Source organism: Arachis hypogaea, chromosome 10, assembly GCF_003086295.3.
Source record: "Arachis hypogaea cultivar Tifrunner chromosome 10, arahy.Tifrunner.gnm2.J5K5, whole genome shotgun sequence".
In the NCBI taxonomy this organism is placed as follows: Eukaryota; Viridiplantae; Streptophyta; class Magnoliopsida; order Fabales; family Fabaceae; genus Arachis; species Arachis hypogaea.
In genome coordinates, this window is record NC_092045.1 from 113,890,765 (window position 1) to 113,914,574 (window position 23,810).

The 23,810-nt window shown below is 33.0% G+C and overlaps 1 protein-coding gene across 6 annotated transcripts; it reads right to left on the reverse strand.

The window, feature by feature from the left end:
• Window positions 1-9,842: 9,842 nt before the first annotated feature.
• Window positions 9,843-23,198, reverse strand: LOC112716803 (cleavage stimulation factor subunit 77). 6 transcript variants are annotated; one of them, XR_011866962.1, is made up of 24 exons: window positions 22,828-23,183; window positions 22,676-22,744; window positions 22,532-22,594; window positions 21,937-22,046; window positions 20,970-21,070; window positions 20,584-20,645; window positions 20,346-20,486; window positions 20,091-20,219; window positions 19,069-19,115; window positions 18,854-18,917; window positions 17,376-17,496; window positions 16,637-16,695; window positions 16,493-16,561; window positions 15,365-15,505; window positions 15,104-15,168; window positions 14,604-14,700; window positions 13,382-13,441; window positions 12,452-12,604; window positions 12,233-12,299; window positions 12,058-12,153; window positions 11,464-11,553; window positions 11,050-11,160; window positions 10,743-10,944; window positions 9,843-10,275 (listed from the first exon to the last, which is right to left on the reverse strand). XR_011866962.1 is itself a non-coding variant. In XM_025768803.3 (23 exons), the coding sequence occupies exons 1-23, from the start codon at window positions 22,828-22,830 to the stop codon at window positions 10,112-10,114; spliced, it is 2,220 nt and encodes a 739-aa protein (XP_025624588.1). In that variant the 5' UTR covers window positions 22,831-23,198; the 3' UTR covers window positions 9,843-10,111. The 6 variants fall into 6 exon arrangements, 2 of the variants coding, with proteins under 2 accessions (XP_025624588.1, XP_025624589.1); XR_011866960.1 differs by having other exon boundaries at window positions 11,464-11,556; XR_011866963.1 differs by lacking the exon at window positions 11,050-11,160.
• Window positions 23,199-23,810: the final 612 nt, after the last annotated feature.

The window sequence follows — 23,810 nt, forward strand, 5'->3', positions numbered from 1 at the left end:
TGAAGTTGGGAAAAGAGTACATCAGGGAGTAGAGTTCACATTTAACTATAGTACCTTTTCATGTTACAAGCATGCCACGACATTGGTAACTCGGTGCCGTTTAAGTCGGTCACCTTATAATAACCTTTTCCTAAGATCTCAGTAATCTTGTAGGGTCCTATCCTTTTTGTTGTCAGCTTTCATTCGCCCGAACTCAGTAGCCTGATATTTTTTCTTATCAAGATGAGGTCTTTTGCGGCGAATCTCGTAGCCATCCTTTGTCTCAAGAGCTCTTTCCTTATCTGAGTTTGCTCTCAGATTTCTGGAAGGGGGTCACGTTCTTCTTTCGTGCTCTAGCATAATTGTAGAATGTTGTCTTTGGTTAATAATTTTGGACTTGGCTCTCATAATAAGCCAGTGCCCCTACTCGAGATCGAGCTTCATAAAGTCGGACTCGAGTATTCAGTCATGCCATTCTTGAATCTTACTATTTGTTGCTATGTGACTTTTACAAGTTATTTTGGACTCTCTTTTTGGGAGGTCGGATAACTTGTTTTATACTTGTTGTGTCAACTTAGTAAGGTCGGATACTTATCTCTTGGCTTAAGGAGGCATTCTTATAAATTGCCATCCTTTTTCAACTTGTTTTAAACAAATTGTTGTGAGGTCGGGTTTACATCCTCTTCGTGTTGATGTTTGATTATGATCACGCTATCCTTAAGTTATTTGTGCAATTTGTTTTAGGTTTGCCCTTTGCCAGCTTGATTTAGTACAAGTGGCTTAATGAGGTCGGACCACGATTTGCATTTATAACTTCTTACACCACTTTGGATCTCATCACTTCAAGTCAGAAAAAGTGTGCATTAAGGAGTAAGGTGCGCTTTCTAGCTGTAGTATCCCTTTTGTTGTAAACATGGCACAATCTAGGTAGATTGTTTTCGAGTAAGTCGAGTATGTTGTAGTAGTTCTTTTTCAAGTCTTAAGTGACTTTGTTGAGATCTTTTCATTTTGGTGTTGGCTTTTCTTCGTCCGATTTTGGCCCGATGTCATTTGGGATTGAGACGAGGTTGTCAGTTGAGAAATTTCTTCGTATGACCTTCTCATGGCCATTTACGCTTAGGATCTGGTTCTCGAAGTCGTACCTCAAGAAAGAGGTCGGACTTTTCTTTGTAAGCTCTAAGCCTATCCAACCTTGTTGTAAAGTCGGACATTTAAAAGAGGTTGGACTTTTCTTTGTGCGCTCTAAAAGAGGTCGGATTTTCCTTTATAAATTCAGAGATTTCGACCTCATTGTAGTCTGACCTCTAAATGAGGTCGGATTTTCTTCGTAAGCTCTTAAAGGAAGTCGGATTTTTATTTGTAGACTTGAATCCCCAGAAAAGGTCAGATTTTCTTCATAAGCTTGGATCTTTAGAAGAGGTCGAATTTTTCTTTTTAAGCTTGGAAAGAGGTCGGACTTTCTTTCTAAGCTTGGGGGTTTTCGACCTCATTGTAGACTCTGATCTTTAAAAGAAGTCAGAATTTCTTTCTGGTATTCTCCGGGATTTTCGACCTCATTGTAGAGTTGATCGTGAAAGAGGTCGGATTTTTTACAGACTCCAAAAATAGGTCAGATTTTTTCCTTGTCGGCTCTGAAGAGGTCGGATTCTTCTGAGCAAATGAGGTTTTAGACCTCATTTGCAGAGTCTAACCTTTAAAAGAGGTCGGACTTTTCTTCATGAGCTCTCTAAAAGAGGTCGGATTTTCTTTGTGAGCTCCGAACTCATCCGACCTTGTTGTAAAGTCTGACCTTTAAAAGAGGTTGGACTTTTCTTCATGAGCTCCTAAAAGAGGTCGGATTTTCTTTGTGAGCTCCCAGCTCATCCGACCTTTGAAGAAAAGTCTGACCATCATCCCTCCAATGAAGACTGGGCCTTTGTCACCCCGACTTTCTTTTTTCTTTGGATTGGATTCCAGTTTTCTTTCTCGAAGACATCCATCTTTATTGGTGTGCAAACAACATCAAATTCTACCACAGGAATATTTCTTTCCATATTCATTGGCAGTGATGTAATTTGTGAGCAACCAACGAAAGATGTGCCATGTGAATTTTTCGTGTTATTCACTGCTCTGTTGTAATTGATATGTGAATCAAATAAATAAAAAATTGGATTCATCAATCCATTGTCGGATTGGGTCGCATTCAAATTGGCTGATGCTGCATTTTTTGGCATAAGTTGAAAAGAAAGGTTTCATTGTTTTTATCAACAATATTTTCCCTTCTTCTTCGTTTTATTTATTTATAAAACCTGTGTATTTGGAACATGCAACTGCTCAATTCCATGAGTGGGTATCTTGAATTTTTCCGAGATTGTAAGTTGGCTTAGATGTCATTGTCCATCTTATTTCACGAAGAGGTTGGGATTAGTCACGTTCCCTTTTCCTCTTTTTTTTTCACATAACTTCTTTTGTCAATTGAATTTTCTGAATTGAAAATTCTTTTATTCAATTGGCTTTCGAGTTCGTCTTTTTTTTTTCATGTAACTTCTTTTGCCAATTGAATTTTCTGAATTGAAAATTCTTTTATTCAATTGGCTTTCGAGTTCATCTTGGTTTGCTTTCTACAATGGCCTTGGGACGGTGCTTTCTTCTCTTTTAATCCAATTTAACTGTAGAAGTAGAATCATCATCCCTATTTGATATCCTCTGCCCATTGGGAGAAGTTTTTACGGGATTTCTGGTATCCATAGAAACTGTATTCCAGCTTCTTTTTAACATGCTTGCATCTTATTCGTGTCGAGTGGTTGTCTGACTATGTTATTGATCATTCATCATTATCAAGAGTTGAGCTCCAGGTCCCTGGCAACGGCGCCAATGTTCCGGGGCTTACCTAGAACCGGACGGTGGTTGGGCTTGTTTGTGAGGCGCAAGTGCTGGAGGAGTGTGGTCTCCGACTTGGTTTACGTCTGGGAGCCGCCTCCGAGTTGTGTGTTCCAAGAGATGGGGGGTGGTACCTGCAAAGACACTCCGATGCCTAAGTCAGCATAGGGTTAAGCAGGTTTAGAATGTATTGGAACTTAGAGATACCTGAAGGGTGTCAGGGTATTTATAGTGGTGATCCAATAACCACCGTTGGAGTAGTGCCACCTTTTTAGGTGGATAACCGTCCCTTTCTTTAGAGATTGCTGGGATATGGCTTCTAGAAGTAGGTTGAGAGATTTTAGGGGCAGTTACTTATTTGAATAAGTGTTATCTGCCAGCTATCTCTTGAACCCGACTTCTTTGGAAAGAAGTCTGTGTTGAGTCCGACCTCTTCTAAAGAGGTCGGTGAATAACGAAGGCCAATCTTTGGATTGGGCCTTTTGGTGTATTTGGACTTGGGCCTTAGTGTTGGGCCAGTGTATGAACAGTACCCCTACTCGAGCCCAATTTCTTTTTAAGAGTTGGGGTCGAGTATTTAACTCAGGACCGTAGCCGACCTGATAAGGAGCCGACGTGATGTTTCAGAACCGACGTGTTTTTAAAAATTTTCAACAGTCGTGTCTAATCAAACGTCGCGTCCATTAGGGATTTGTGTATTCATACGCGGTGATCAGTTACATTGGGAACGGTGCCTCTCTTTAAATGACGGCTTCCGTTTTTACCATTGTGCCCCCAACGTTTTTATAAATACTTTTCCTCTCTTTCCATGCTTCGTTTCTGAAAAGTTTCGCAGTTCCTCTCCTCTGTTCAAAAGAAGCTCTTGTTCGAAGGAATTCACCTTTCTCTGTTTGTTGTGCGCATGCTTTTCTGTTTTAGGTTTCGAAAAAACCTTTTTTATCTTTGTTTTGAAAAACCTTTTTCTTGGCTGACTGTCCCCTTCTTTAAGTTAAGTTTTCCTTAACAACTCGGGATAGCCTTTTGCCTTAGTGCTTTCAATAAGTTTCCTGGTCTCTTTTTGGTATTCCTTATACTCAATTTTTGATTTATTGAGCTCTTATGATTTAGGTTATTTTTGCGATGCGTTTCCTTGTTTCTCGGTTTTTCCGACTTGTAAGTCAGATAATTTCCGAGTTTATTACGATCGACTTTTATAACCTCTTTACACTGACTTGTACCTCGTCGTTTTATCCTGACGACCATCTAGGTCGGTTCATGGGATTTTCACGTTTTGTCGAGCTTAAGTCGGCGCGTTTCGTAGAAAGAAAGAAAAACGAGAAGGAATTTATAAGAGATAAAAGATCTTTATTTATTTGCGAAGGTACTTTTACTGCTACTAAGGGTTTTCACTATCTATGATCCCTTAGTCTCTACTGTGATGCCTCTTTAAAATCCCCCCTTCAGAAAAAACCCTTTCCTTTTGGGAAAAAATCATGAAGTTGGGAAAAGAGTACATCAGGGAGTAGAGTTCGCTTTTAACTATAGTACCTTTTCATGTTACAAGCATGCCACGACATTGGTAACTCGGTGTCGTTTAAGTCGGTCACCTTATAATAACCTTTTCCTAAAATTACAAATAATAAATATTATTTTTGATAAGACAATTATTTTAATCAATTATGTAAAATTATTGTAAATAAATAATAAAATAATTAATAATTAGGTACGAATAAATCAATAATAATATTTATTCAAAGTTTTACCAGTCCAATAATATTCGCTGTGTTTAAATTTTGATTATAAGTTTAACTTATTTTATATAATGAGTACACTGAAAATTATATCATTTTTTTATAGAATACAAAATTTTTACTCTATATTATTTGATAATTAATTATTTATTATTATATCTTTTTCTCTTCTTTAACTATTTAGATAATATATATACTGAGCAAGTATCTTCATTGAATTAATCACAAAGGTTAATAAAATATAGTGGCATAATTTTTACCTAATTGTAGCAAGTATCTCCATTAGAAATATTGCCTAAGAGTAAAATATTGTTTTTGTCCCCAACGTTTGGGGTAAGTCCTATTTGTATCCTTAACGTTTAAATCGTCCTATTTGTATCCTTAACGTTTATAAAAGTGAATCAATGTTATCCTACTATCAATTATACTAACAAATCAGATTATATTTTTCAATTATTCTCACTTGGATGTATTCATTCTTAATTAGGTCTCACTTGGATGTGGTCGATTTTAATATTATACCCACTATTTGTGTTTAGATTCAATTATGTCCCTAGAAAAGCAAATTATATAAATGTTGTAGGAATTAGTTTCAACATTTGATGAGCTATTTTTCAGAGTAGATCATTGATTCTATCCCAGACATTTGTATTGTAACTTCAATAAGAGATTTTTAAAACTCAAACTAAAGCGCTCATGATGTGTAATTGACGGCAGGATAACATTGAATCACTTTTACAAACGTTAGAGATACAAATAGGACGATTTAAATGTTGAAACTAATTCCTACAACATTTATATAATTCGCTTTTCTAGGGACATAATTGAATCTAAACACAAATAGTGGGTATAATATTAAAATCGACCACATCCAAATGAGACCTAATTAAGAATGAATACATCCAAGTGAGAATAATTGAAAAATATAATCTGATTTGTTAGTATAATTGATAGTAGGATAACATTGATTCACTTTTACAAACGTTAAGGATACAAATAGGACGATTTAAACGTTAGGGACACAAATAGGATTTACCCCAAACGTTGGGGACAAAAACGATACTTTACTCTTGCTAATTATTGCCGTGTACAATTTGTGTGTGTACTGAGTAATAGTGATGTCTTACAATTATTTATCATTTAGAAGATTCATAATTCAGATATAGTTTTTCTTCTGTTTTCTTTTTTTCATACCTAATGGCCACTAGCTAAGATTCTATCAATAGTATTACCTATGGTACTTTTCTGTTTTTTTATTTTTCATACCTAATGGCTACTAGCTATGATTCTATTAATAGTATTACCTATGGTAGATTAAGTGATGAAAAAGTTTAGAAAATAAAGGCAAGAATTATAAGGTTATGAAAAGTCTCGTCCAAATTTGACAAGAGAAAGACGACTTACATAGAAATGGTTCTAATAAATGATAAGGTTAGTTGATTATTTTTCATGTGATTCTTTCAAGTGATGCTAGGTCCAGTTTATAAATATTTTTAATAGTTTTATAAGTGTTAATAGTTTTTAATAGTTTTATAAGTGCTAATAGCTTTTATATTTAATTTATTTTACAATGTGACAAAATTCATTGTTCAATCAAGAATTATTTGGTAAAAATGTTTGAGAATGAACTGATCGATATGAGGGTCTATGGGCGTGTTTGGCAACCACATTGGAAGGAAAAAAAAGCACATTACAGCTTCTTGAAAGCTTCAATTTTTGGTTTGGCTAATTTTGTTCTCTATAAACGCAGAAGTGATTTGGTCACAAAATCACGTTTACAAGAAGCAACAATTTTTAGCTTTTGCGTTGCACTAACTGACTTTTAGCCATTAACATTTAACATTTATTTTTCTTTTACCAACCTTATCCTTTATACATATTATTGTATTATTTATAGAATTCTTATTATTTCTCTTTATATAAACTCTTTTTTTATTATTTATTATTTATATTTTTTATTAATTTTTTATTTGATATTATATATTTTTATAATGGAAATTTTTGTGCATTATATTTATTATTATCTTTTTATAATATAATTTATTAATCCTATTAGATAAAATAAATTAAACAAAAAATTAACTATAAATAATAATAGTAGTAGTAAAAAATTATAGCGTACTAAAAAAGAGCACTAAAAATACTAAAAATATACTATATAAAAACATATAAGAAAAAAGTATAAAAAAATTAAATATGTATAAAAAAATAACATTATAATTTAATGTGATGTCCTGCAGCATTTGCTTCTAAGAGTTTATAAGTTACTTTGCAATCAATTATTATTTTTCAATCTATTTCTACTAATTATGTAAAATATTTATGTTATTATTAATGAATATCTGTTTTTAAGCAGACCATCGACATGCTTACTGCGTTAGGTATGTCTGATTGCAGGTTGATCCTACGGCGGTTCAGCAGGTTCCGTTTGGCCGCGGTGGTTTTGCTGGCGGCGCTGGTGGGAGGTTCTGAATTCTGATAACGATGGTTGTGTCGTTTTTCTGGTTATTTTTGTCGCTTTATTTATCATTCGGACTTTAGAACTTTATATTGTTAAAACTCTTGAATGCGTTTCTTAACGGAATTAATTTTTGTTTTGGTTAAATTGTTAGTGCCATCAGTGTGTTCGGTATTGCACTGGGAGAGAATATTTCAATGCTGCACTATTGCATATTGGTGATTTTAGTAGCTTTTAGCTGGGTTTTTATTATATTTACATATTAGAATTATGATTTTATGTTAGAAGGGAATATTTTTTTGTTAAAGTTAAGGTAGATTAATTTTGGTGCAGTAAGAATAAGAATGAGGCTAGTTATTACTTTATTTATTTATTTTTGGAAAACTAGAATACAGTAACTATTTTTGGGTGAAATTCAGGTTCAATTAATTTCGTAATTTCGTGCAAAATTGATAACCGACGCTTTAGATGATTTGTTATTTATGTATGAATATGGCCAATCATGTTAAGTTGTTTTTATGAAAGGTTGTTTACCTGCGAAATTGATATTTGAGAATCGACAATTCAGTCAAATACATCAAACTATATCATCTTTTCACAAGTCACTACATAAACATAAACTATATCATCTTTTCCTTGCTTGCATGGTTTAAACTTAAAAGCACAAAGATGAATACAGGGGATTAGTTTCACGAATTAACACGTCTCTTTTAGCCGATACCATAATAGACCAAGAATGTTTGTTTTAACAAAAAAAATAAAGGATGTGTTTGGGATGACAAATTGCTATTTGCATAAGGCCAATTTTATGGTGCCTATGAATTTTTACCTAAATTTTGCCTAACTTATTTTTTGTAGTAAGTTTTGACTTTTTTAAATTATTTATTCTTATATCTTTTAAATTAAAAAATAACTTTTAAGCCATTTTAGTAAATAGGCACCACTTTTTAGGCACCATAGCATTCACCTTTGCATGATTCATTCAGCTGCATAAACAAAACATAATCAACAAAAATAAAGAGGAGCCTATTTACTTAGAAATGATTATATTAAATGAAAAAGGTACAAAACAAATATATTTATTGTATTTTAAATTAATTTTACGAAAAAAATACTTTAATTATTTTTCTTTTTATACTTTTTATATTATTTTATAATACTTTATATATAATTGTATTTTAATATCATTAAAATTATACTTCTTTCAATATGTTATTCATTGTTCATTTTCTAATAACTTAAAAATCATGTAACCAATTTTTTTTAACTAATTATTAACTATGATTTACTAACACCCCTTCATGTAATTGTAAAGAAAAATATGATGAATAAATTCAAATATTTGTTGCAAAAAGAAAAAGTATATACTATAAAAAAATTGAAAATAGAAGATACAAATGATTTGTATAAATCAATTAAAGGTACAATGAAAGCAAACTTTTTACTCACAACTGTTGTGAAAAAAATTAAAGATTCAATTTTGAACATTCTCCAACTTTGAATTTGTATCACTTGAGACATTGTCTGACAGAGTGGGTCAAAAAAAATATTAACATGTAATTTCACTTTATACTATTTTAATTATTCTTATTAAAAGTAACTTATTAAAAAAAATTCTACACATTTTTTATCTTTTTATTGTAGATATCATTAAAAAATTGTATGTACTAGGAGAAGAAGAACAAGTAGATGTTAAAGAAAAACCCACAAAAATTAGAATGAAAGTGATACTTAAAGAGTAAAAAAATATACAAGCAATTCATTTTTCATTTACATATATAATTATTAACAAAATACTAATAATTTTAGGAACATCGTGTTGAAAGTCACGTTGAGAAAAAATCTCTCAAGTCACATAAACAAAGAAATTACAACACAAATAAAGGGACAAAAAATTGTTGCACTCACATCAACATTGGTTAGTGAATATAAAGGTACTATCTTTTGCAAAAAAATTTAAATCTATTGTTTTCCTTAGTTCAAAGAATTATATTTTATATAATACATTAAATGAGACAAATACAACACAATCTTATTTTATATAACCTATTATATTATAATATTTTAGGTGATTATTCTGTTAACACAACTTTGAATATAAAAATCTACGTCAATCCACAAACTGAAGAATTCGCACAGCTGATTTATGGGTATTTCATAACTAATAAGTCTCTCAAAAATTAATTCATTTATTTAATTATTCAATTTAACAAATATAAAAAATCTCTAAACATGAAGAAGTTTACCGTCCCGCACATCGCACGAGTCTCATTCTAGTTTAAATAGTAATATGTTATTCACGATAGAAAATTGGGTTAATAGTCAAATTAATTGCTAAAAAATGAAATATTCTTCAAATTCATCCTTAAAAGAATTTTTCAATCAAATTGATCCTTCAAAGATTACAAATTAATTATATTTGCCTTCAAGGACTTCATATTCCTAATATAACTTAACAACTAAATTGATAGATTTTCATAAACATATATGATCAGCATCCAATTGAACATGTTAAGTACCATAAACAAATATGATTAATTCATAATCTTTAAATGACCAATTTGATTGAAAAAATCTTTTAGAAACGAATTTAAAAAATATCTTATTTTTCAAGAACTAATTTAATTATTATCCCATAGAAAATTTGATCCTCCTTAAGTAGTTGCTTGCGGCAGTAATGAAGTATGAACACAACACAACACAGTACACAACTACACACACAATCTATCTGAAAAGTGTTCTTCAGATGCTATCATGGAACTTACATGCTCCATTCATAATACTAACATAAAAATCTTTCGAAAAGAGCAAAAGAGTGGCAAAAATAACATTATAATTGATACATGAATACATGACAGTCCTTTCTTTAGGTATATCAATTTAATAATAGGGAACTGACCAAGCTATAGAGGACAACAACTGCTTAGAAGGGTTTATGTACTTGCACATTTAGTACTTAAATTAGTACACAATAAATTTAAAAATAAAATAAAATTAAGAAAAGAAATAAAAAAGAGAGGCTAATGTTACATGAGGGGACATTAAAATTACAGAGGCCTAGGGAAGCATGGTTCAAAATATCGAGTCAACCAGTGCTACCGGATAAATCGCCAGAAAACGCACTTCCATATGAAACCGATCCTGTTTGTGAAGTACTGCTAGCTCGGGCTTTCTGATACTGTCGTATCCGAAAAGCATCTCGAGGTAGTGGCTGGCTTTGGACAGTCGTGGTATCATCATCCTCTTGTCCTGAAGATTATGTAACAACAAAAGTCAATTGGGAAATGTCATGCTGGTATTACACATAAAGTTACACAGCATGTCAAAGCATAAAGAAGAAAGCTAACAATAAATGTAAGCACTTGCAAAAAAAATTAGGATAACAGTTCAAAGCACAGGCACATTGATGCAGGCAAATCGAAAACACAAGTATGTCGGGTAAGTATCCTGCATTACGCAAAGTTCATGGAAGAGCTGCATAAAAATGGTATAATGTAGGCAATCTCACTTAATGCAAGCATCAATGGTTGATTCTACTGTTTGAAACTATGACCACATGCCTAATTTTGACAAAGAATCATTTGTAATAACAATGCCTAATTAGAAGCATAAAAGAAATGATGTCTCAAGTGTGATTAAATTGACCATCCTATCTCTTTAAATATGCGCATGCAGAAAATGGAAAATGCAAAGCATGAAATTGATGATGCACATACTGTCAAATTCTTTCCGCTTCCCATAATTTCGATTACTGGTTGGTTTCAAAGATAAGCCACTTGGAACTGGGTGAGGCTTGCCTGAACCAGAAAGTTCGCTTGTAGCAGGACCAGATGGCAATTGTGCTGGAATCCCTGCTTTACCACTTTGCAATGGTGTTGGATTCCCACCTTTTCCACTTTGTCCTGGTAACTGGTCACTCTGCAAGCAAATTGAGAGCACAATATCCACATTTGGCGTTGGGCCTGGAAATTTCAAAAAAAAGTTGTAGTCGCAAATAGGTATGTAAAACAAAAAAATCATTACATCATCCTTTAACCCAACACAGTCTAATCATTAAGGAGAGCTGGCAATTGACATGCACCACATGGTATCAACGCCTCTGACCTAGTGGTCATGAATTTGAACATTTCTACCCTGTTCTTCCAACAACAATAACAACCGAAAAAGGAAGCCCATTAGAAAGCATCCAACATTAGGCAAGGTCGGGAGAAATGTCCGCATCCAAAGAGTGTAAATGTAGGCAGCCTAGGGCTTGAACCCGTAACCTTATGGTCACATGAAGATAATTAAATTGTTGTACTACGCCTTGAACCAGTAACCATATTCCCATATTGCATGTAAAAAAAAGGGGTATAAAAAGGACACTCAATAATGCATAAGTAATCAGGACACTCAATAATGCATAAGTAATCATCGTATAGTATTTTTGAAAATTACCCTCAACAGCAGGTAGGTTAGCTAAGAATGCAACCAAAGCAGGGGGTGCAGCTTTCAGAATTTCATCAAATGCATTTGTTCCAGCACCTGCTGCTGGAAAGTGAATCAGATAAACTCCAAGATTAAAATAAATCCAGATGTAGTTGGATCTGGAAAGAATAATAAGTGCTAGAAATGCTACATGTGATTAACATGTGTGCCCTCTGAAATAGCCGAGTATTAATCATATATTTGTAACTATGAAATGCATTTATTTCCTACTACTTAGTAATATTTACATAGTGCTGCTAGTCACTATTACATGAAAGCATATTGATTCTAAGCATTTCTTCCAAACTGGTAGTTCTAGTGTCTTATGCTCCATGTCTTACAACTTCCCTACAAATTTAACAATAACACATCACTTAATCATAACTTGTATAGAAAAGAAAACGGAGCTAATGGTTCCTTCGATTAAGCTTTTCAGAACTGTCCCTATAGTATTGGATGATGAAAGTGTTATCCAAATGAGTTTTACCATGCCTTCTTTATTACTTGAGAAAGATGAAAAACCTCTTAAAAAGACTTTTATTTAGATAAAGAAAAGAGTAATACCAGGATTATGCTTCGGATCATATACTACCATCTTTGAAGTATCAGGATAAACAACCTTTGTTGAGGTAGATGAGACGCTTTGCGTAGATGCTTTATCTGCATTAACAAAGTAACATTTACCACAAGCTGAAATCCTAAGGAAGCAAGAGATAAGAAAGAATATAAATATTAATACCTAAACGAGCCATTCCATTAGGTAGAGCAGACTTCTCCAATTTGTTATTTAAACTTTTGGAAAGCCACTGGAGGGGTAAAAATGAACATTGAGTTAGTATATATAACAGAAATAATATCATCAAGACGGGATAAGTAATCCAATGAAAAAACAACACCATAGTCCATAGGTGCTAAGAAATATGTTCAATATTCATCTTAAACATAAAATAACATGTACCTCTTGCCGAGATAAATGATCAAGATCATTAGAGGTGCACGGCCACAGATCCATGTAACTGTATCGTGACACAACATCTTGCAAATTACTCTCTGACGCTGCTGTTCCATCTTCACCTGCTCCAAAAAGTGCTTCTTTTCTTCTTTGCTCAACCTGTATATTATACATGGATAAATGATCCAAGCAACCCACACTAGTGCAATATGCTCATATGCAACAACTATAAGATTGCACTTCATAGAAACAAAAGGTTTTAAAATTGAACTTATTATAAGTAACATTATTTTAGAGCCCTGGAGCTAATGGTTGAGATATCTCCATATAACCTTAAGGTAACAATCACATGTTCAAGCTGTGGAATCAACTACCGATGAATGCATCTTATTAGATTGCCTACATTAAGTCCTTTGGGTGTAGTCCTTCCCTGAACCCATAACAAGAGACGGTTTATACCGGGTGCCCTTTTTATTAAATAACATCATTTTAATGCATTTTCTTGCCATCACTCAAGATGTTTCCCAATATTGTCAAAGAAAATCAAAGTTTATCCTGTTTTTCCCTACTATTTCTTGTTTGTAGCACATAACATTGTTATCCATAAATTAAATTACAAAAGAGAATGATGACATGGAATCTCTACCCATTACAGCACTTAAATAATTATCTGCACGTATCACCCATGTATGAGAAGTTTAGCCATCATCCTCTTCCCATCAGTGCCAACTGATCACTAAATACTAATCCATGCAAATTGCAAAGCGCACAACATATTATCCAAAATTCAACTATCCTATTATTTTCCATCAAGACTCTTCTTATCAAATGATAATGATTCAACAAAGAAAGAAAAATAATAATAAGAAAATAAACCATGGTGCAGTGCAAACTATAGATAAATGGGTAAATGCTGCATAGAAACAAAGTTGCTACCTTCAGCATGCTAGCAAGATCCCCGTAAGTTTGCTCAAACTGAGTGAACTTTTTCCAAATCTACGAAAGAGCAACAACACATTAAACATACCCGCCTAAATAAGTACATAAATTAATACAAGGTCAAAAGTACCGAGTATTATGGAAAAATCATCACAAATATTTCCAAGAACACAATAAAATATTCATTTCAATCTTTTTTGTCGACTTTGGCCCTCATTTGAACTCATGTACCCTTTCACCATGGTTTTAACTTTCACCGCTTAGAACAGATCCTTCTAAAAATGATTTTTTTTTTCAAATAAAAGAATCACAGATTTACATAAATGATGTTCAATAGTTCCTAAAAATGATGAGTTCATGTCAACTCATAAGATCCTACTATTCTATGATTTCTGCTAAGGCCTTCAATCCAAAAGTTTAATATTAAAGAAATGCCAAACCAAACTAAAATAATGTATTAGTTCTCAAGACCTGCCCAAAGAATCACTAAAACAATATGCAGCCTTTCGTCAATATATAACAAAAAAAATCAAGGATAGTAGATTTACCACATGAAGTTTAAAATTCATTACATTGAAAAACTTGAATTATTTGTTTTTCTTTCGTCAATATGGAAAGGCCTTCTCTTTAAGAATTTTTTCAAGGTGCTAACTCCTTCATGGTAACACAAATAAAAACCTTTTAATTTTATCTGTTTAAGGAAAAGTTGAAATGTGTTACAAAATGAATAGAATTAAGTTATACACTCCACTTAAATCAGTTCACAGGCATACAATGATGTTCTGCATTACAAATTCTTGTTTTAACGCAATTTCTCCATTTGAATTGTTGGAAACAGCCATGTGGTGGAATGCAGAACCACTAGACTTCCATTAGGAGTTGTTGTGTTTAGGGGGAAAAGGAAAAAACCTAAATCACTTTTAAGATGGTTTTTTCCCCATAAAAGAGAAGTAGCATTCAAACAAATATTTGATGTAAAGAGCCCAAATGTGACAGAATTATTAAGTGCAAATGAGAAGATTTATTCTATAGAGTCCAAGCAAATACTAGTGTACACATGCATGGTTAATGGTTCAAGAAAGATATAAAATCTGTCGTCATGCAACTGTTCTCAAAATGGAGCACAAGCCAGATCATATAACTAAGTACTTAAAAGATGTGTTTTCATTTTTCCCTCCCAAAGAACAAGGAAACAGGGAAGTAAAAAAAAATGGCCTACCTCAACCGATTCCTCAGGTTTAAGTGTACTTAATGCCCTCTCAAATAAAGCTCGTATATTTTGGTCATCATTCAAACGTGTCAAGAAATCAGCATATCTAAAGCATCATGAAAACATTCTTAATACTCCGTCAATAATATTTTGAATATGAAAGGAAATATTTTTAATAGAAATGACGACATGCAAAACCAGTGAGGCAATAAGATATCATCTAACTCAGGGAAAAAGAGGTAGTACAAGATCAAAAGAACTAGTACAATTTTTATTCAGAGACAGCAAAGACATAACAATAAGAGGCACATAAACCAACATTAGTGGATGTATGTTTACAAAGATCCAAATATTAAGAGAGCAAGCTAGTAGAACATACTAACGATATGTTGAAGTGATGTAATATCCAGGTATGTTGATTTAATTTGATCTTAGGTTGATTTAATCATTATGATTAGATTGTTGTTTATGATTAGGTTGACTCAATGATAGGAGGGAATATAACTCACTCAAGAATGTAAACAGGCTCATGCATAAAGCGTTTTAGTCCAGCTTCAAAAACATTATGTGCCATCTGCATGGAAAAGCCGGAAAAGTAATCATATTATCATTTAGCCTTTAACTAATGAGTCTCATCTTCTTCGCTAGAAGGCATTCATCCAGAAGAATAGTTATTGTAAAGCACATGAATGTATGCAATACATATAATAATCTACTAACTTTATAAATACACAAAGCAAAAGACATAAATAAAAGGAAACAGGTAGGACCTTTGGGTCTTTGTCAAGACAAAAGGCCATTGTAGCATAAGCAACATAAACATGATATGTGCAACTTGGAGATTTGCGTGCATCCAGAAAGTACTTCCGGGCTGCTTCAACACCTTCGGTTCTTCGTAGAAAACGAATGAACTGTACCATTAAAGAGATGTCAGTTCTTTTGCAAGGATAACTAGCGGGGAGACAAAAAGAATATAATGCTCTACACAAAATAACTTCATTTTCCTTAAATGAACTTATTGCAGAGAATAAAATGTGAGTTTTATTCTTTTCAGCACAAATATGACTTCCACAAGTAAATCTAAATGACAGTGAAATGTGTTTGGAATCCATCATCAAATACAGTAGACAAAACATATGGGCAAGAATAGAGTTCTTTCAAATAAGACGCAGAACAAAGCATCTAAACTTGAAATTCTGATGCAGGAAATGTTCTAAAATTTGATCAATGATTTTCAATTCATAAAAAGATGGGAATAATGAACATACTTGGAAATCATCCTTAACCAAAATGTATGGAGCACTAAAATTATGTAAAATTACTCGGTAAGTCCTTGTAGTTTCACCAAAATTCAATTGTTAAACTATCTATTATCTCTGAGCTTTCACAAGTTTACACTTGCTAACTCAAAATACAAGCTAATGCTCACACACAGTCTTTTATGATAAATTTGTACTAGTTTAACTAAGATCTAAAAAGATCAGTGAACCCTCAATTCTTCAAATGATTTTACAAGGTTAGATGCACACTTGGTTTTGAGTGAATTCAGAAGTGATTGATCTTAAAAGAATTAATGCAAATTCTCAAACAAAAATCATATACACTATATTAAATAACTATTTCCTGTAAAATCCCCACGCAAACTTTGTACCCATTCATATTGCACAATTAGAATTTCTAAATTTTTCAAGCAAAATTATTTCTAAAATTCATTCCAAATGCATACAATATAAGAATAGGATCATAAATATATTATTCAAGGTTTATAATATACTATTTCGAGTATCTTTTTAGAAGCATCTCATATTTCAAAATATGCTTATTTGAATTTTGGATGAAACTATAGCAATTCAAAAAGTAGTTAAACTACAAAAATGTCAACAAAGTATTTCACATACTTGAATATGTGCAAGCGATGTTGCATTTACACCATCTCCCAAAATGCTTTCATAGATTTTCTTTGCTGCCTGTTACAAGTTCAAATGTAGAGTTAAATACAAAACAAAGAATAAATGTTGAAGCCTATATTCAACATTGTGTACCTGAATTGCTCCACGTGACTCCTCCAACTCCGCGTAAGCATATCGTAGCATTTCTGAATCTGTTCGGAGAGGAAAAAGATGAATCATAAAACACAATTAAACAAGAGAGAGCCAATTAGGTGCATCAATCCACGCTATAACCAATTAGCCATCATGACAATATTTTTAGACACCAAATTTCCAAGACCCAACCCCCTTCTTTTTCAGGAGAGTAACACTCACTAACCCACCTAACAAACAAAGTCCCTCATTATGTTTTATATTAGCCACCATTATGGTAGGCAAAACAAAGATAAGAATTCCAAATGGATGCTATTTAGAAAAGTATGAAAGAGGCTTATTGGAGTTCAACCACCTAAAGAAAAATAAGCCCCTTTTCCAGGTTACAAGGAACTTAGAGATCTCCACCAAAAAATCCTAAAATAACATATATCTAAGCTACGAGTACCACTAAAAGGGGACACCCAAATAAACAAAAGGTCACTCCAAAACTTTATAAATTACCAAAGAAGCAATAGAAAAGGGGGATTGACAATACGACAATGTTGCAACATAAATCAGTTTTTGGACCATCAATCTTCAACTTAGGAGATAACTCAAAAATTTGTGAAAGGATATTTGAAAAGGCATCCTTATCATAACTTCAATATATCATCCCCAGTAACAAGCTAATCCATGGGACAACAATTATCACATACATCAGTTATATAGAATTAAAAGAACAAAAAATACTACAAACCGGGAAGAGCCTTCAGTGACCTCTGAAATACTTTGATTGCAGTGTCTATTGAACCACCTTTTGCATGCCAAGTAGCATAGTCATACCATACATCAGGATAATGGTACATATACATCAGACACTGAATACCAATACAATGCATAAGAAATTTCACAAACATATTAATAAGAATGACAATGTAATTACTTTGACATCTACACATCAAGAAGAATAACTATGTCTTATCCCATTAGACGGGATCACCACATGGATATGAACATTTTAAGAGGTACATGTTTCATTTGATGTCATCTGAAAAGGAAGGAGCACTGGGTCTTGGCAATATTGTGTCTAAACGTTCTTTGGTAGGAAAAAAACTATGGCGCTTTCCTTTAGCATCTCACTCTCTATGGCATCAAGTTATCAGAGGTAAATATTATAAACAATGTTGGGATACTTATGCTGCTATCCATGCTACTCATTCTAGCCCTTGGAAGTACATTTCTCAATGTTACACTACTTTTAAACCCTTGCTTTCCTTTAAGGTAGGATGGGTAGGATGGGTCACGTTTCAACTTTTGGGAAGACCATTGGATAGGAGATACCTCTTTTTAACCTAGTCTTTCCTCGTCTTTATCATCTATTTTCTTGCATAATTCTCCTATTCGATCCATATACACTACACAGGGTTCTTCTTTCTCTTGGGACTTCTACTTCTTTCATAACCTAAATGATATGGAATCCTCTAAACTTTTGCACTTAGGTCTCGATGATTTTTCGTTGTCTTCTAACCCTTAAAAAGGATATGGTCTCTTGTCCTCTTGCAGTTTTAGGTGTAAATCCTTCCCATTTCTAAATCAATCCTCCAATGCAACCTCTTTCCATCTACAAACCCATTTGAAAGTCCAAAACTCCCTCTAAAATAAAATCTTCTTTCTGGACAGTTGTGCTTAACAGGATTAATACCAATGACATGTTGCAGGTTTGAAAGTCACATAAGGCTATCTGCCCTAATGTGTGTGGTATGTGTGGGGCAAAACTCAGAACCTTGACATCTATTTTATGCATTTCCCAATGGCTATGTTTGTTCAATAAAAATTCAGAATCAATTCACATCTTTATGCGTTGCCTGATGGATGTGATTTAATGGAACAATTGTTTAGCATCTTTGATGAATGTTGGCTGTGCCCTGCAACCCTATATCAGCTTCTATTGACCAGGTTTGTAGGTTTTGGCTGCAAGAGGCAAAATCTTTGTAGCACTATCTGGACTATTTGGTTGGAGCATAATGCAAGCACTTTCAATGACAGATTTTCTAACAAACATGTTCTAGGGGAAAGGATACGCCTAGCATGTCTTTGGTGTAAAGCTCGTGATCTTTATAGGGAACCTCTCCTCTCAAAATATATATATATATATATATATATATATATATATATATATATATATAAAGAAAGAAAGAAAGAAAAATGAAAAGAAAGGAGTATAGTTCTCAACACCTGCTCATAAGTAAATATAACTCGTTTGTTGGAGGATGCAGCATCTATTCTCTGTGGATTTCCTCTGATGCAAAATGAATAAAATAGGTAAAAAGTATTAACAACACAAAAATCAGAACTGTCCTATCTTTGTACTAAAATTTAATATTTATTTAGATCATATAGTGAGCTATCCCACAAAAGCTTAAGCCTATGGGTAGACTCAAGCTTCTCACTTTTCAAAGGATAACAGCTTCTTCCATGCGATCCACTGCATTTCTTCCTGTTAGAAGTCATAAGCAAATTACCACCTGTCACAACATGTAATTAAAACATAGTACTCCATAGATAGGACCCCCCAATCTCTATGAACAATGTGTAAAAGTATAGAAGTACTCTTTCAAATTCAGATCTAAAAGTACAAAAGAGAATTAGACATCCCCACAAAGAAACAAAAAACAACCAAGTCCTATATGGATAAACCATGCAACCCAACAGTTAAATCCTTTCTTACGAGAGAAAGACAAACCTTTTTTTTACTATAAAAGGAGAGCTCTGGCAACAGTCTCAGTTTCCCTCCCATTTTCACGGCATTTAGCCAAATTACTATTCTTCTCTCATTATTATATTATTATGGTTTGCATTATCATTTTCTTTTATATTTTCTATTTCTCTTAGCTGTCACACACATGCTTGCCATAATTAGCTTATTGTCTGATTAACCAAAGCTAGAATGCACTGTCAGACACAAGAATGTTACCACTTCCATCTGATCTTAAATTGTTATTTCATTTTTATTTATTTATTTATTTCTTTTATGTTTAATCAACAGACTCAACACACATTTAGGAAATTCTAAAGAATATAACAACAGGTTAAAGAATATACGAGGAAGAATTGATAGAACTATAAATAATGTTAACAGGGTGCTCATTTAGACTCACTTGTGATTGGTAAGAGATTTAAATTCAGATGATGTGACTGTGCTACATAGCTTAGTCTTTCCAGTTGGATCTTTTCATTTCATGTTTAGATTGATGTCATGATTTTATTACTTTTAATTTTAAAATTTAATAACTAGTGTGAGAAGAAAATTATGGTCACCCAATCTATTGGATGGGTACAAAGACTAGTTGGAATAACAAAGAATGGTCAAAAGAGGATAAAACAACATCACTTGGATACAGAAGATATAACATAGACCTGAAAGGATGAAATAGCTAATGCCAATAAGCAAAACTTGCAAAGAACAAGATACCTTGCATGATCCACTTGGTGGTACAGCAAGCATATTCCAATCAATTTCATCAACATACTTCTTCCGCTCTCTGTAAACTGCTCTGGCACTATTGTATTTTGGTTGATATTCAGATATCAGACCTTTAGCCTGCAAAACACCTTAACATAAAATTCCATGCCTTCATAAAATTCTTATTAAGTGCCACAGAAGAAAAAACTAAGCCGAAATATGAACACTATCAGATTAACCACAAATATAAGACCAATGTATTACCAACTGACGGCTAACAGAATTTTCGAAATTTTCATAATCTTTCCAAAGTTGTTCGATGTGATGGGTAGGAGTGACAATAGCTTTCTGATAGACTTTCCTCACAGCAGTCATCCGATGTGATTCTTCTTGAGCATTTATAGCCTGAAATAAGGTTTTTTTATATAGATAAAGGCTGGGAAATAAATTGTACATTATGTACCAAGGACTGCAGAGAACACAAAGGATAAAAGAAACAAACCGGCAAGGACTTCAGAAAAGATATATACTCCATCCACACAGGGCCAGATGCTATGTCAGCTCCTGTTAGCAAATCATCGGAAATAACTGTTAATGAATACATACATTAATTTCATATATACTTACAGACACACATCATTGCATGCCATGAATACTAAACCACTATGCAAACTGGGAAGAGAAATTTTAAAGAGCAAGAATATCATTAAAAAAAAAAAACAAGCAATGATGTAGTCCCTAATAAATTCAGCCATGTAACATGAAAAACCGTCTTTCTGCATAGGAAGAAAGAAAGTTCTAAAAATCTAATTTAAGAAACACAAAGGAATCTTCTAAGAAGATAATCACATTCCAATTTGTTGTCTAAAGAAGAAGGAAATAACTTACCAACATAATTTAGCATAAAATCAAATGCTTTTCTTGTTTCTTCTTGACCTTCCATGCCCTTCTTGTCATTGACCTTTCTAATGAATCTAATGTAACAGCGCCTGCAAAGAGAAAGATAAGAACAAGATGAAATATTTGATAAGAAAAACACAAACAACAACAACACAGTTTGCATTTACCGCGAGAGCCACAAAGTATGATATTTCGTCCATCTTCAAAAACAATCTAGTAAAGATAATAAATAGAAGTAACCCAGGATAGAAAAGACACCATAGAATACAACATAACTGATGTATTAACAACTAAGACTGTGCTACATCTTTTATTTATAAAGGTGGATCTTGTTCACAAGTTTTATTATTTGGAAGAGAAGAGTTTTAAGAATTTTATTAACCCCTCAAAGCCCCGATTAGCCCCAAATTGGGGAACTTTAAATTTTAAACAGATTTGATCTAATTTATCTTTTTATCCCAATTATCAATAATTTTTTTGTCTGTAATATCATATATATTGTTGTGATGTCATTGGTATACTACATATGTGTGTCTAGTAGCCCATCTTTTTGCACAAACCTCCTATTGAACCAGCTAAAGCAGCCATATCAAAACCTACTCAGTGACCTACCAACAAGAAACTCTGTACTAGTTCTTGGAGGGATGAGTTTATTGCAGAAGCTGTTTTAAATTAGGCTTGCAGTCACGGGAAATTACATAGCAATTACTATAATTGCAGAAACTTGTGGGAATACAATTGCTGCCACAATGTTTGCAGACTGCAATTTAGAGCCCTACCTCCCATCCAATGCCATGCAACACACTGTTGGTCGAAGGATCCAACAGAATAGAACACTAACATTAGAAACAATAAAGGTTCACAACAGCATATTGACAAGTTGACACAAATTACACCAAGTAGTAACATGAATGGAAGTTTAATAAACAGCAAGAGCACTAAACAAAAACCATACCAGAGAGGAATCTGAAGGCAATTCAACAAACACCGACTGAAAATTTGCTTGACAGCTTCGTCATTATTTACAGCCATATGTGCCTCCACATACTGCCTCCAAAACTTAGCCTGTAACACAAGCACCAAAAGTAAGCATCATCCGGTATCAATCAGTACCACAATATCAGAGAGAAAGAAGTAATTCATCACAGAACAGACAGTAGTAATCCACTTATACAAGGTGCTGGTGAAGTAACTTCTCATGCATTACGAATTTTATCAATCCAACACAAAAGAGATCTATTAACACTAAATCTTGTTAACTTACAGCATAGTGAAGATCATCTACACTAAATTTCACCGAAATCAGATAACAACAAACGTATAATTGAAGAACTTGTGTTTATGCGTATTTTGAACTGAACATATTAAGTTGATTTTCAAGTATACAAAAGGTATAGCAAACAATATTGGATTATCATGAAATTTTCTATAAATGATATATATAAGATATAAGTTTAACTGTTCATAACTTACACCAGTGTTCTTTGATCCTTACTCATGAAAGAATACAACATAATAAATTCACACAAGCACTGAACAGGAACACTCACAGATGTTGGAAACAACAGTAGAAGCTGCTCGTATATGGGTGTGGCCTCCGCAATAGGCAAATGCTAAGGAACAGAGAGAAAGTAAAAACATCACAAACGAGTAAAGAATTAAGGAAAGAGAAAAAATAAGAGCAGACTTCAAACCTGGGCCTCGTTTGCCAAAATTTCCGCGGCTTCAACATTGTACTTATCAGCACCTCCACTGGGTTTTTCCTGAAAAAAACGACGCAAGTTGTAAACTTTATGTATGCAACTCAACACAACAATAAAGTTGCCAGCTTTAAGAAGAAGAGTACCATGTTTCAGGCTAGAAGAGAAGACAGTGGAAATCAAGCATTCATCGTGTTCAACAGATAAAACCGGCGAGAAGAGGTGGTTTTTGAAATCGACGAGAAATAAGGAAGATGAGAGAATAATTCGACAGAGGAAGAGGAGGATTAACTTGAAGAGTGGGTTAACGATAAATCACAGGATGTATGGAGATGGCGGTCCTTCGGACCTGAAAAGGTAGGCGGCGCGGCGGTGAGCAGAGATGGTGGATCCGCCGGCGGAGGTGTTGGGCTGGTGGCGAAGGGTAGAGCCGTACAGGCTCTTTGTGTGATGTTGCAGAGACATTAGCATCAGTGCGGTGGTGCGAATGGTTTTGAGGAGCAAGGACAGTTTAGGTATTTTAGATTTTAGTAGATTTTTTTTTTAACCCGCCGAAACAAGAATTAATTTAGCGTAATAATCAGTGATTTAATACCCAAAATTCTCCTAAAATTTGATCCGATTCAATTTAACTTTCAAATTTTTGCATAAAAAATTTTAAACGTTTCTGATAATTATCTTAAAAAATAATGAGATTTTTCATAGAAAGAATATTTTTATTAGTTTTCGAAATTTGAACTTTATTTTTATAAAATTGATTAATTTTTTGTTAATATTTTTTTGTATTAATAAAATAAATCTATATAATATATTAAATTGTTAATTTATCTATTAAAAATTGATTAAAATTGACAAAAAATATTTATTAGAATTTTGGTTATCTATTAAAAATAATTGATTAAATACAATATTAGTCATTTTAAAATTTTTCTTTTACCATTCGAAACCACAACCTCTATATGAGTATAGAAAATTATGCCGTTTAAATTAAAATTCGTTGGCATTTTTAAATTATTTTTATTTATAAAAATTAAATAAAAAAATATTAATGATTAATATATCATATAAGCATTTTACATCATTGATAAAAAGACTAAACGAATCTTATGAAATTAATTATTAAAGACGA

What these genes read in the sequence shown, in the direction of transcription:
- LOC112716803 (XM_025768803.3), bottom strand. An exon ending in TTTTATGCTAAATTATGTTG is followed by an intron (nt 20,646 to 20,969) that starts GTAAGTTATTTC and finishes ATTTGCTAACAG; the next exon opens with GAGCTGACATAGCATCTGGC. An exon ending in TAATGGAATGGCTCGTTTAG is followed by an intron (nt 12,154 to 12,232) that starts GTATTAATATTT and finishes TTGTTAATGCAG; the next exon opens with ATAAAGCATCTACGCAAAGC.